At 45.8% G+C, this 13,432-nt stretch overlaps 1 protein-coding gene across 2 annotated transcripts in view; it reads left to right on the forward strand.

The window, feature by feature from the left end:
• PAX5 (paired box 5) overlaps positions 1–13,432 on the forward strand; it is a 201,429-nt gene that overhangs the window by 20,190 nt on the left and 167,807 nt on the right. For both annotated transcript variants that reach the window (XM_017892648.1, XM_017892649.1), the window contains exons 3-5: positions 362–559; positions 9,240–9,304; positions 12,989–13,117. In XM_017892648.1, the coding sequence (XP_017748137.1) occupies positions 362–559; positions 9,240–9,304; positions 12,989–13,117 (392 nt within the window). The remainder of the gene's footprint in view (positions 1–361; positions 560–9,239; positions 9,305–12,988; positions 13,118–13,432) is intronic.

Here is a 13,432-nt window from a genome sequence, read left to right on the forward strand (position 1 = left end):
AAAAAAAAAAAAAAAAGAGGTATTATATTTTAATTATATATTTTATTTAACTCAGCATATAAAAATGGTTATTTCAACATATAACTTAATATCAAACATTCAACATACTATGAAAATTATTGACATAGTTTACGTTTTTTTGGTACTAAGTTTTAAAAATTCGGTATGTGTTTTATATTTACAGCACATCTTGATTCAGACTAGCCATATTTCAAATGTTCAAAAGCCTCATCTGGCTGGTGGCTCCTGTATTGGAACGTGCAGATCCGGACATTTCCTGGACCAAGTAGCCCATTATTTTGTTGCCAACATCCACTTTACTGGTTCCTCATGGCTAAGCTTCTCTCTCTTTGGGTCCTAGGTATTATGAGACAGGAAGCATCAAGCCTGGGGTAATTGGAGGATCCAAACCAAAGGTCGCCACACCCAAAGTGGTGGAAAAAATCGCTGAGTATAAACGCCAAAATCCCACCATGTTTGCCTGGGAGATCAGGGACCGGCTGCTGGCGGAGCGGGTGTGTGACAATGACACCGTGCCTAGCGTCAGTTCCATCAACAGGTGAGGGGCTCATGCCTGTGGGGGCTGGGGATTTGGGAGGATGGCAGGGTGTTCTGGAGGCTCTGCATATGCCTTTCCTGAAGATCTGGTCTCTCTTTTCACCAAGGCCCCTTAGGGATTACTGAACAGGAGAGATGCTAATGGGGCCTGCTGGGTCTCTGTTACCCTTCTCTTCTTCTTTCCAAAGTGAGTAGGAGTCCTAGGCCCAGGGAGAGGGGAGCATGCCAACACTCTGGCTGCTCGAGGTTCTTCTGAGCCCAGAGTTATTTCTATCCTTCTCTTTACCACCCATCTATATGTGTGGAACACTTCACAGTGAATTGTCCTGACTAGGCCTTCACAAATGTCGCTGTCCCTGTAAACCTAGGCTCAAGGTCTTAGCACTGGCCCATCTCAAAGGTTCCCAGGAAGAAAATCCTGCCTCCAGTTTGGGCAGAGCTTGAGCCAGTGAGTGAGGGGAACATAGCTCTGACTTGGAGTTGGGAGACTTGGCTCCTTTTTCCAGCTTTGCCACAGACTCGAAGTGGGACCTTGACAAGGCTCATCTGTTCTCCGAGAGCCCAGAACCCCAGTGGTTCTGATGTGCATCTTCAACTCCAGGGGTGTTGTCCAGGATGCTAAGATGCTCTGGAGCAATGGAGTTGTCCTCTCCCCAACTCACACACGGAATCTTACACATGGAGAGAAAGAACCAGAGAAACACCCTGGGTGTCATGCAAAAGATCTTCCCGGGAGCCACACAGCTCCCTTTCCTTTCCAGTCTGATCCAAGACACATGGAAGGGTGCTCTCAGAGCTTTAAAAATAAACGTATGGAAGAAAGTTTTCTGTTGTAGATGATGCAATCTCAACTCCATTTAAACCCACAGAGTTAGGAATGAAGTTCAGAGATGAACAGAAATGATGGTTCTCTAAACTCTGCAGAGAAGAGAGAAGGCAGCAGCCTGGAAACTTGGATAGTTTCCATTTCTCCAAATCACACCCTACCATCATCAGTGCAGAACTTGTATGGGCATAGAGGACCCTCACTCCTGGCAGAAAGAGGTGGTCGGTCAGACTAGAATGAGAGCCTCTTGTCCTGATAGTGGATCCTTCTGTGATGACTCAAATACACAGATCGCCGTGGGAGTGCATGTGTTCACATTTTGAGTCCTGCTATTTTGTAAATGGTTAGCCTGTTTTTCTTCTCTTGGCAAACTTTTACAGAGGCCCTGACATCATGCACGGTGCAGGGGAAATAGAGGAAAATCAGGCACACAGTTTCTTGGTCTGTTCTAGAGGGGCTCTTTGTCCAGGGTGGGGTTGACATGCACTTAGAAGCCTGATGCACCTGGACAAACTTACTGAGGAGGTAACAATGACGATGGTAGGTTTTGGGGAAGAGGGGATAACTCCTGTTCTTTTTTCTGGATTATAAGAGGCTCCAGTGTGTTTTATGAGCCCCATACTTCTGGCTCTTTGCGGGATTTCCACGACACAAAACAACATGACAGGCAACTGGCCTGCTCTGCAGAGGAACATCAGCCAAACTCCTGGTCAGACTTTGGGGACCCACAGGTTTCCCAACATAGAATACACATATAATCGGCGGTTTGCAAGATAACCTTAGGTAGTCCATGGGGGTCACAAAATCTAATGCCTTACATGGGGCCAGGCAGATAAGGTAATGAGGGAAGCAGGCCAGGCATAAGACGATGGGGAGAGGTTGGGTCCCTGGCAAGCTAGACAGCACAAGTTCTATTAAAGAAGCACTGCTTCTTTGCTCCAGCCAAATGATGCTAGGAACATGGATCCAGTGTTTGCCAGATTTTTTGCATTCTTCAAGAGAAGGCAGAAGCTGGGGCTTATGTAGATGTGTGTATGTATATTTCTGTATATGAAATCTTTATATTTAAATTAATTTTTTTTTTTAGAGATGGGGTCTCCCTGTGTTGCCCAGGCTGGTATCAAACTCCTGGGCTCAAGCAATCCTCCTACCTCAGCCTCCCAAAGTGCTGGAATTACAGGTGTGAGCCACTGCACCTAGCTTAATCTATGTTTTTTTTTTTTTAATGGAGGCAACTAATTTCAATTAAAAATGCCTTGAAGGATGAGCATAACTTATTTACAGAGCATCGGTTTACATCCTCTATAATGCAAAGATGCAAGGATGCACATTGTTTTATAATACATTTATTTTAATGTATTTTAGAAAAATGTAAGTAACATGCCAAACCAGTGAGTTTGTGAACTTTGTGAACACCCCCTCAACATTCCCACCTACCCACTTACAGTAGGGAACTATAATTGCCTTATACAATAACTTTATTTAAGTCAAAAATGAAGTGATGTGAAAGAAATGTATGAGGCAAATAGAGCAGTGGTTACAAATAGAGCTGTGAAGGGGCATGGGATATGTGGTCAAGAGAGATCACTGACCCGGTGATGCTTTCTGCCTGGACCTGTGCTGTGGGGAGGTTCTAACTGCTGGCTGCAGGACCATAGCTAGCCTCAGGGGTGTCCTGGGTGTCCTGTTCAAAGCCATAGCCAGGCAGGCCGTGCTGCTAAGGTGCTTTCACGTCTGTGGTCTCCTATAGTCCTTAAGGCTTGACTATCCTGTGGCAGGTGTAGCAACAGAGGCCAAGGTGGAAAGTGCAGAGAACAGTGACTTGGAGATAGACATGGGGGTAGAACCCAGGTTTCCCGATGATAAGAGGAGGGCTAGTGTCTTTCCACCACTGTCCTGTAGGACTCTGCGAGTGACAGAACTGAGGATCTGTGAGACGAGAGACAAGGGGGAGGACAAGTATTTTCTTCTCCATTTCAGATCCTCGCAGGCTGCCCGTTCTGCCGCCTGGCTGCCTGCCCTCTCTCATCCTTAGCCCTCTCCAGTGCTCCTCGCTGGGGGCTTCTTTTTGGGAGTATTCTCTGGCTCCTTCCTGCTCTCTTCAGTGACAGCTCACTAAGTGTAGGACAATCTCATGTGGCTGCCTTCCCCATCCCCAACCCCCCAAAGCCAGAGCCATCCCAGCATACAGTTTTATTTTTCAGATGAAGGCAAAGCTCCCACTGCATTCAGATGAATGCAACTTCTAAATGCCTGCCTTGCAAATGACACTGTGTAAGAGGGTCCACAGCTCTCCAAGCCCCTGCCTCCCTTGGAGGCAACTTTTCACTCTTCCTGATTTCAAACACCTGCGGAGGAAGTGATGGCTGGATTTGTGGCTATTCTCATAGCCACAGGGGCGTCTCCATGGTTCACCCCTAAGAGTATGTGCCTTCCTGTTATCTTCCAGGGCACCAACCTAGGAAACCATGATTGACAAGAGGTTGAGCATCACTGAACTAGTTCTGTTAGGCTGGTGGGGGATTTTCTGGGACATAGATCACCTTGTTCATTTGACTTCTTATGGACAAACATGTGCTGGGAGGCTGCACAACCTGCAGGGATCGCTGGAATCCAGCCTGAGTGTCCACTGGAGGTGGCCATCCTGAAGCTGACCCAAACGGTTGGTGGAATGGGGTCTTCCTTCTTCTATGCCAGCACCATGGCCAAGGGGTGGGGACTACAAGTGGCACTCCCAGTTTAGAGGAGCAGCTCTGTTTAGTACCAACTGGTTGGGTCATGTGAGAACGTGGGGCCAGTATTATTGGGTGTTCTGATTTTTCAAGAGAAGCTAGAAATCAGATATTTATGAAAAATCTCCCGACTTAAAATATTAGCAACTAATTCAAATAAAAACAAATATACTGTAAGCAAAACTTGTCCCAGGCTGGAGGTGGCCCTGGGGAAGATGTTTTGTTAGTTCTGCTCTTAATTCTAATTTTGGTGGCAGGCCTTCTGAGATTGTTCATCCATTTCCTCTTTCTTTATTTGTTTGCTTTTTTGAGACAGGGTCTCACTCTGTTGCCCAGGCTGGAGTGCAGAGGCGCAATCATGGCTCACTGCAGACTTGATCTCCCAGGCTCGGGTGATCTTCCCACCTCAGCTTCCCAAGTAGCTAGGACTACAGGTGCCACCACCATGCCTGGCTAATTTTTTGCATTTTTTGTAGAGATGGGGTTTCATCATTGTCCAGGGTGGTCTCGAACTGCTGGACTCAAGCGATCCACTCACATCGACTTCTATCTGTGTCCTCTTTCTTCTCCACAACTGTCACAGGCCTGGGTGCCACCTGTGGGGCCCCTCACAGCTTGCAACAGTTGGACCCCTGGATTTTGGATTCTCAGCTTCTTACTGCATTGATGGCAATTTGATCAGTGCCATAGATGTGGGTGTTTCTTCAGCCTTATTTTCATGTTTCCTTTTTCAAGGCACCATGATTTTCTCTTTCACTGTAATTTTGTGAGGACTGGCGGTGGGGCGGGGGGCGTGGGATGATGGTGAGAAGCCTAGCCTTTCAAAGAAGGAAGAGTGATGTTTCCATGGGATCCTTAAATGCCACAAAGTCCCTCAGAGTTTTAAACCTCAAATTCTAAGTGGGTTTGAAATCCAAATAACCTTTATGCCTCACATAGGAAGTATTTAGCAGAGGGACCGAGCTTCCTTTGAATGTGGCTTCAAGTAAAATGCTGGGGCATGGGAGCTGGGAGTCTGGGCTGACTCGCTGTTGTGCAACTCTGGGCAAGTCATTTGAGCATCTTGGCCTTTAGTTTCCTCATCCATAGGAAGAGTTTGATGCTGAGATCCCTCCTCTCTTGGACCGTCTAGTGTGCTCTACAGTACGGCAGCCATGGTCCTGCCCACGCTCAGCAGGTAAAGGATGTGCAGTTTGGTGTGACCGCCAACTCAGCCCAACCGTCTCTGGCTTAGGAAAGGTCCTGAGTGTGCTCTCATTGGATGAGTCTTGACAGCTTGTCATTTTTTAAATTTTAAATTTGTTTAGAGTTGCTATGATTCAATTACAGTCTTGTTCTTCCCACTACAGTTTCTTATCAGTGGAAACTGATGCTCTTTGTTTTCACTAGGTGACTGCTAAAGGCAGATGAGCAAAATCTCTCACCCCTGGGGGCGGCTTCAGAGGCTTCCCTGTAACTCCAAGATCCCCCTTTATAAAGAACAGCCCGGCTGCAGCCTTAAAACAAAGTGTGAGAATGGTTACCTTCCCCTCCCCAGCTTCCAAGGGGACCACTTGTGCTTTTTTATTATTATTATTAATTTTTATGGGTGCATAGTAGGTATATATACACATATATTTATGGGTACATGAGATATTTTGGTACAGGTATGCAATGAGTAATAATCCCACCATGAAAAATGGGGTATGCATCCCTTCAAACATTTATTCTTTGTGTTACAAACAACCCAATTACACTCTTTTAGTTATTTTTAAATGTACAGTTAAATTATTGCTAACTATAGTCTCCTCTTGTGCTATCAAATACTAGGTCTTATTCATTCTTTCTATTTTTTTGTACCCATTGAGCATCTTCACTCCCCCACTGCCCTCACCTTGTGCTTTTTAAAGCAAATGTTAAAAATATGAACATTTTAGGACTGCAGCTAGTCATTAATCTTTACAAAGACACCACTGAAAATAACATCTTACATTTATGGAGCACCTCGTATGTAGCAGCCACTGTTTTAAGTAATTAATTGATTTAATCCTAATAGTAACTCTATGAGATAGGAATGATTCTTAGTCCCATTTGCAGATGAAGAGACTGAGGTACAGAGAGGTTGAGTAATTTACCTAAGATCACATAGCCGGTAAATTGCAAGAGGACTGGAATTCAAACTCTAGTGATCTTTAGTTCCAGAGCCTGTACACTATGCTACTGCTGCCTCTCAATGACCTATAACAATTGATAATGCTTTCCAGTCGTATTTATAACATTTTAAAAGAAAATGAGGAAAACATAATTTTCTTTGCTTTGTTTACATACAAATTTAATAGCCAGGCAATGATTTGAAAAGTAAGGATTTTAAGCTGAATTACAGTGGCTTTTTTTTTTTTTGCCATATATTTATATGTAACTATATTTTTGTCTGGTATATCCATATATTGACATATCTAGCAATACCTCTGTAGACACATACACACAGAGACAGTGACATACACAAAAATATAAACATTAGATCAGATGCCAGCTTAATTCCAGGTGAGTGAAAAGACAACCTCACTCCCAGAACTTTATCCAATATGCTTCGAGTTTGCTTAGTTAAAATAAGTGGTTTGAATATTAGGGAAAACAAACAAACAATCTGAATGTATTTGAGGGAACACTTAAGCTGACTGATTAGAAAAGGGCAAGAGGCTCCTTGCTAAGCTCAAGTAGCCAGGCTCCAGATGGCCTGTGTGTGTGGTGAGACTGTAGGGTGAACAGAAAAGTCCATTCCTGGGCTATCAGCTGAGGACACAGAGTGCCCTTGGTGCCTAGCACCAAGCTGTAAGATCGGAGAGGGCAGAGGCTACTTCCCATTGAGTTTAAGGGCAGGCACCCACCTGCTACTTCTGTCCTTCTTCTTCATTTATACAAGCTGGAGACCCAGTGCATCCTCAGAATAAATTTTCAGATGTTAATGGTCTGGAATGTGGAAAAGCTTCTGATAGAATGTTGCCTGAAAAGAGCAAGATGTTTGCCGGGTGCGGTGGCTCAAGCCTGTAATCCCAGCACTTTGGGAGGCCGAGACGGGCGGATCAGGAGGTCAGGAGATCGAGACCATCCTGGCCAACACGGTGAAACCCCATCTCTACTAAAAAATACAAAAAACTAGCCGGGCAAGGTGGCAGGCGCCTATAGTCTCAGCTACTCGGGAGGCTGAGGCAGGAGAATGGTGTGAACCCAGGAGATGGAGCTTGCAGTGAACTGAGATCCGGCCACTGCACTCCAGCCCGGGCGACAGAGCAAGACTTCGTCTCAAAAAAAAAAAAAGAAAAAGAAAAGAGCAAGATGCAAATCTGTATACATGGAGGCTGGGCGCGGTGGCTCACGCCTGTTATCCCAGCACTTTGGGAGGCCAAGGTGGGCGGACCATTTGAGGTCAGGAGTTCAAGACCAGCTTGGCTAACATGGTGAAACCCCTTCTCTACTAAAATACTAAAATACAAAAATTAGGCGGTGGCACGCGCTTGTAGTTTCAGCTACTCTGGAGGCTGAGGCAGGAGAATCACTTGAACCCGAGAGGCGGAGGTTTCAGTGAGCCAAGATTATGCCACTGCACTCCAGCCTGGGCAACAGAGAGAGACTCTGTCTCAAAAAAAAAAAAAAATAGCTGGGCATGGTGGCGCATGCCTGTAATCCCAGCTACTTGGGAGGCTGAGGCAGGGGAATCACTCGAACCCAGGAGGTGGAGGTTGCAGTGAACTGAGATCGCACCACTGCACTCCAGCCTGGGCAACAGAGCAAGACTCTGTCTCAAAACAAACAACAACAACAAAAAACTGTATACATGGCAAATTCTGATTTTGTTAAGAGAAAAATGGATATTTCTAAATATGCCCAGGAATGTTGGTGTAAACGAAATATACCAAAATATGTTTTTTAGATGTCTTCTTTATACTTTCCCATGCTGTTCAAAGAGTCTACAATGAACACATATTACTTTTATAATGAGGAAAAACTCTAATAAATGTCCTTTCAAAAGGTAATAGTTTGAGACTGGAATAGAACTTTTCCAAAGAAGCTGGACATTTTATTATGACCCACTCTTCTCCCAAATGCCAAGGAAGGAGTTTTCTGGTAGATCCCAAGGAGATTTTTACGTGGCCCTGTTCTGCTGCTCTCAGATGCTCCGGGCTTGTGGTCTTGCGCATGCATTGTCCTTGCTGGAAGTCTACAGACTCCCCAGAGCCTAAGGTTCTGCAGAAGAATGTTAGAGTGGTCAGGTGGCCAAGGGAAGGCAGTACGGCTATTACCTCTTTTACGTATGGGGCTTTTCCATAAGATCTTTTTTCTTTTCCGAAAATGATTTGATTACTTAAAATAAGCAGAGTGGTCTGTTTCAACTCTGTCATTGTATCGAGGTCCACAATGGAATGGACTTGGTCAAGGTCACAGTGGAGTTTCTATTAGAAGGTGAGCAAGGTCTCTGAAAAGACAGGCCAGGATATCACTGGCTCCAGCCCTGTGGATCCTTTCCATGAGGTCTGGTGCAAGGTAGGCTTCCTCTTAAGAAAGCCAAATCAGATGTCTCCTGGCAGCACTTTGACCCTCCCTAGTATCAGAACAACACATACATCCCTCCCTTGGCAACTTCCTAGGGGAAGGGGCGTTATCCCTCCTTATGTGTTCTCTAGGGCAGAGAAAACAGCACATGAGCACTGCCAGAGGACAGGGAGGTTATCTAGTTCAGTTCCTTCATTCCACAGATGGGAGGCTGAGGTCTAGGGAAGAGAAGGACTCCCTAAAGTCAATGAGTCTCTTATGGAGCTAGAGCTATACTCGAGATAGGGATGCTTACTTGTAATGTTAACACATCGTCCTCTTTCTTCAGAAGAGGCACTTGAAGCCCAGAGATGGGGTGCAAATTATACAAAGACACCCAGGAAAACAGAAGCAATGTTGGGACTAGTCCATAAACCTTCCACCCTCCTGATTCCCAGCCTGGGTTTATAAATCTCCCTCCACCTCTGTCCCTCTGCCTCAGCTCGATCCACGGCCAGTTTGGGTATGAGTTTTCTGGTTGTCTGTGCATAGCTGGTTGAGGTCTCTTCTCCTTCCTGATGGTAAATAGCCATTTTTTTTCCAACTGCCCACAGGATCATCCGGACAAAAGTACAGCAGCCACCCAATCAACCAGTCCCAGCTTCCAGTCACAGCATAGGTAAGAGGAACTTTTAAAAAAATTTAAAAATCTAATGGGCTCCAAATATTCTAAAGAACTTTTAATCATTCTTATGGACAGATAATTCTGCATAAAACACTTCAGCACACGTACTAATGCGCCTTCTTTGTCATTCTCCAAGGGCTGAACCTGGTAAATGAATTTTATAAATACTGCTAAAAGGTTTTGAATTTTACTGATTATTATGATAAATAGCTTTCACCATGAGACAGAAAATTGAAATCTAAACCAAAAAAAAAAAAAAAATCCACTAATGGGGGTCTATAGAATGTCAGATAATTAAAGTAATAAATCAAGAAAGGGATACTTATTCATAACATTTTCTGCATCATTAGTCAGTAAGTAGTTTTGAATGTGTTTTTTTCTTCTATCAACCAGCCCTTCTACAATTCTTTGTGCACTTGCAGTCTTGAGTGAAGATGTGGCAAAAGTTCCCAAACTTACTTTCTCTCTCTCTTGCTTCGATCTCATGAACTCTGTGAACTGTCAAGGGCTGCCAGTGGGGTTTCCGGTGCTCACAGGTGGGAGTGGCCGTGACCCAACAGAGGAGTCTTGCTTCTTAGTGCTCAAGAGTTCAGAAATGTCCTTTGTCTTCCCTTCAAAGATTGTGAAATGACACGTGTCTATTTAAGGTGTATTGTTTCTCCACTTGGGATACAAGATACACCACTGGTTAGCCGGGGAAAAAGTTATTGTACTATATAAGAAAGTGGGCAATGATTCAGCAAGTCTCTGACACTTCTGGTTGCCACAGTCAATCCTGTAGAATCACACCTCAGATTGTATAACATTTTCACACTTTTGTTACTCTTTCTTTAACTGAAAACTTGAACTCACACGGTGATGGGGAATGGGCAGAGGCCTGGCCTCTGGTTCCAACTCTGTCATTAACTCACCCAGTAAAATGTAAAAGTCCTCTCACCTCCCTGAGCCTCAGTTTCCTCATTTGTTGATGGAGGGACATTAACCAGGTGCTCGCTGAAGCCTCTGATCCTCCATGGTTGGCTCTTTGGATAAAGGTAAGACAGATTTCCTCCTTGCCATGAAATAATTCCTCATTTAGTAATCCCTTCAGAAAGTGTCTGCTAAGTCCCTGCGGTGCAGACCTTGGCATCAGAGGCCAAGCCTATAAGAAAGGGAAGACACGATCCCCATTCTCAAGGTAAAGGGGGAATATAATGAAGAGAAGTTTGCAAAACAGAGATGAAGCTCAAGAAGAAGGGATGGGTGCCGTGGGGGCAGAAGGGAAGGAACCACCAGCTCTGTTGGGCTAGTGTGAAGAGGGTGAAGGAAGGCTTTCTGGGGGAATATTTGTGGCTGAGATTTCACTTGTAGCTGACCAATGATTTCAGGTCACATAGCACTGAAAATCAGATAGGTATAACTGCTAATATTCTTTCATTTGGTTTAGAGGAATAATTCTACTGTAGGTCAGCAGCATGTTTTGTTCTGTTCCATAATTTTTTAAATTAAACTACATCTCGCATACCTATAGCCCCTTAGAGTTCACAAACTTACCGAGAAGTGATGAAACTGAAACTTAGAGAGATGAAATAACTAGCCCTAGGTCATGTTGCCAGTAAGTGGCGGAGCCAGAAGTGGAATCTGGGTCTTTTGAGCCTAGAGCAATCACAAAACACGAAAACGAATGTCATGGACTCTGCCAGCAACATGGTGAGCCTCGGTTATATATGGTGGTTGTTGTTTAAAGTACCAGGTGACTTGGGATCTTCTTTCTTCCTCTGTTTTTTACATGTTAATACAGAAAAGGTTGTGGGATTTGCATAAATCTATTTTAAGGAGCTTCTTCTGGTGAAGAAAAAGAGAAGTTAACAATTTCTGCTTCTGTGTCTCTTAAGGAAGATGTAAGATCAAACTGAAATGTGAGAAGAAAGGCATGGCTCCCTTTAGGTTTGTAGGAGCCAGGAGCTGGATCTGCTCCAAAGGGAAGCCATGAAGGGCTTCTCAGGCAGTCACCGCCATTTCTAGTGATTTCCTACTCTGAAAAGTCAAAGGTGGCTCCACCTGCTTCCAGCTGGTTATAGCCCAAGGAAGTGTGTTTGAGATTGGTCTGTAGGTTTTAATGAACCAAGAAAGAATTCCCACAGCCCAGAAATGGCAATTCAGCTGTACAGCTGGAGAGGCCCCTGCTGATGGACTGATCTCTCCCTAGGATTCTGGAGCCAGAAGTTAATGTGAAACTTGCACAAAAGTTGCCCCCTGCCTCCCATCCAATTCTTATTCTTAGGAACTTTGAGACCTAGCCTCAGTCACAGTAAGTCACCAACCACTGCCCCTGTCTCTGGGCAGGCAAAATGTAGACTTTAAGTCAGTAAACCCACGGCTAAGTTCTGGTGCCGCTGTTTATTAGCTAGATAACTGAATCACTTTCCCTGTGGAGCCTCAGTTTCCTCATTTGATAAATGGGGATAAATAATAGCACTCTGGGCTGTTGCAATCATCAAATGAAAAGTACTGCATTCATATGAAGTATATTATTGCTCTTCATTATTTATTAGTGAGAAGCAGATTAGTTATAGGGATTAAGGCTTTAGTCTCTGGGTTCAAATCGCCACTCTGTGTCTTTTATTTTTTATTTTTACTTTTGAGACAGGATCTTGCTCTGCTGCCCTGGCTGGAGTGCAGTGGCACAATCATAGCTCACTACAACCTCGACTTCCTGGGCTCAAGTGATCCTCCTGCCTCAGCCTCCTGAGTTGCTGGGACTATAGGCTTGTGCCACCACACCTGGCTAATTTTTAAAAAAGTTTTTTGGTGGGTCTTGCTATGTTGGCCAGGCTGGTCTTGAACTCCTGAGCTCAAGTGATCCTCCCACGTCTGCCTTCCAAAGTGCTGGGATTACAGGCGTGAGCCCTGGCACCAGGTACTCTGCCTCTTGTTAGCTGTGTGATCCTGGGTGGGCCACTTGTCTTCTCTGAGTTTTACCTTTCCAATAGGATCATCACATTTCCTAGCTTCTATTATTTTTCTCAGAATTAAATGAGATAATGCCTCAATGCCTGGCACAGAGTAAGTTCTCAGAAAATGTTCGTTATCCTTATTGTCATAATTAATATTAAAAATCAAATCCAGGGAAACTGGAAGGAGAAAAGGCAGGGAGAAAGAAGGGGCACTCTGTGGTTTGGAGTTTGTTAGCTGAGCGCGTGAGTTTGGGCTCAGGTAGTTGTGTTTGCACACAAGGTTGGCTGTGCAGGCAGGTGGGGAAATGCCTAATGAGTATTCCAGGTTTTTTGTTTGTTTTTTGTTTTTGTTTTGTTTTGTTTTGTTTTAGCACTGGCTGTTGGTGGGCCCCAGCTCCCCTCTTTCTCCTCTCCATCCCCTGCTTTCTGTATCCATGGAAAGGCTGGAATTTGAGCGACTGCCCTTCCTGTCCCCGTGTCCCGGTGTTCCTTTCTGCAGGGGTCAGTCCTCCCCAGTGCCCCCCCCCATCCTCCCCCCAGCGCAGAGAACTGGAGCGCATGGCCCATCCGAGACCCGCGCTGGTGGCCCTGGTGTGGCCGCCTCCGAAAGGCGAGTGTCCTCGGCGCCTCCTGCCCCTCTGCACTCGCTCCCTCCCAGCCACCCCCAGCTCCGCGAGCGGTCACAGCCTGCCCGCGGCCCTCAGCCCTCTGTGTCCCTGACAGCCCGTCTTTCTCCGCGCAGTGTCCACGGGCTCCGTGACGCAGGTGTCCTCGGTGAGCACGGATTCGGCCGGCTCTTCGTACTCCATCAGCGGCATCCTGGGCATCACGTCCCCCAGCGCCGACACCAACAAGCGCAAGAGAGACGAAGGTAAGAGAGGCCCGCGCAGCCCCGTCGGGGATGCGCCCCATGGGGTCCGTTTCGGGTGCTCGGTCGCGGGTGGCAGCAGAGGTGCCCGCGAGCACCCCCCTTACCTGCAGAGGAGCGAGTCCCTCTGCCCGCACTCTGTCCTTTTCGTGAACACGGGAAAGGGCTGAGCCCTCTGCAAGGACAGACAGGCAGCAGGGTGACTGTGGCATTCTTGCTGGCCTTCCCTGTGGTCACCCCTTGGATAGAAGCACTGGGCCTGGCAGAGCCCTTGTGGCCTGAGCTTTGGCCTTTAAGAAGACCCTGTGTGCGTGCAGA

Source organism: Rhinopithecus bieti, unplaced genomic scaffold, assembly GCF_001698545.2.
Source record: "Rhinopithecus bieti isolate Rb0 unplaced genomic scaffold, ASM169854v2 scaffold_22453, whole genome shotgun sequence".
In the NCBI taxonomy this organism is placed as follows: domain Eukaryota; kingdom Metazoa; phylum Chordata; class Mammalia; order Primates; family Cercopithecidae; genus Rhinopithecus; species Rhinopithecus bieti.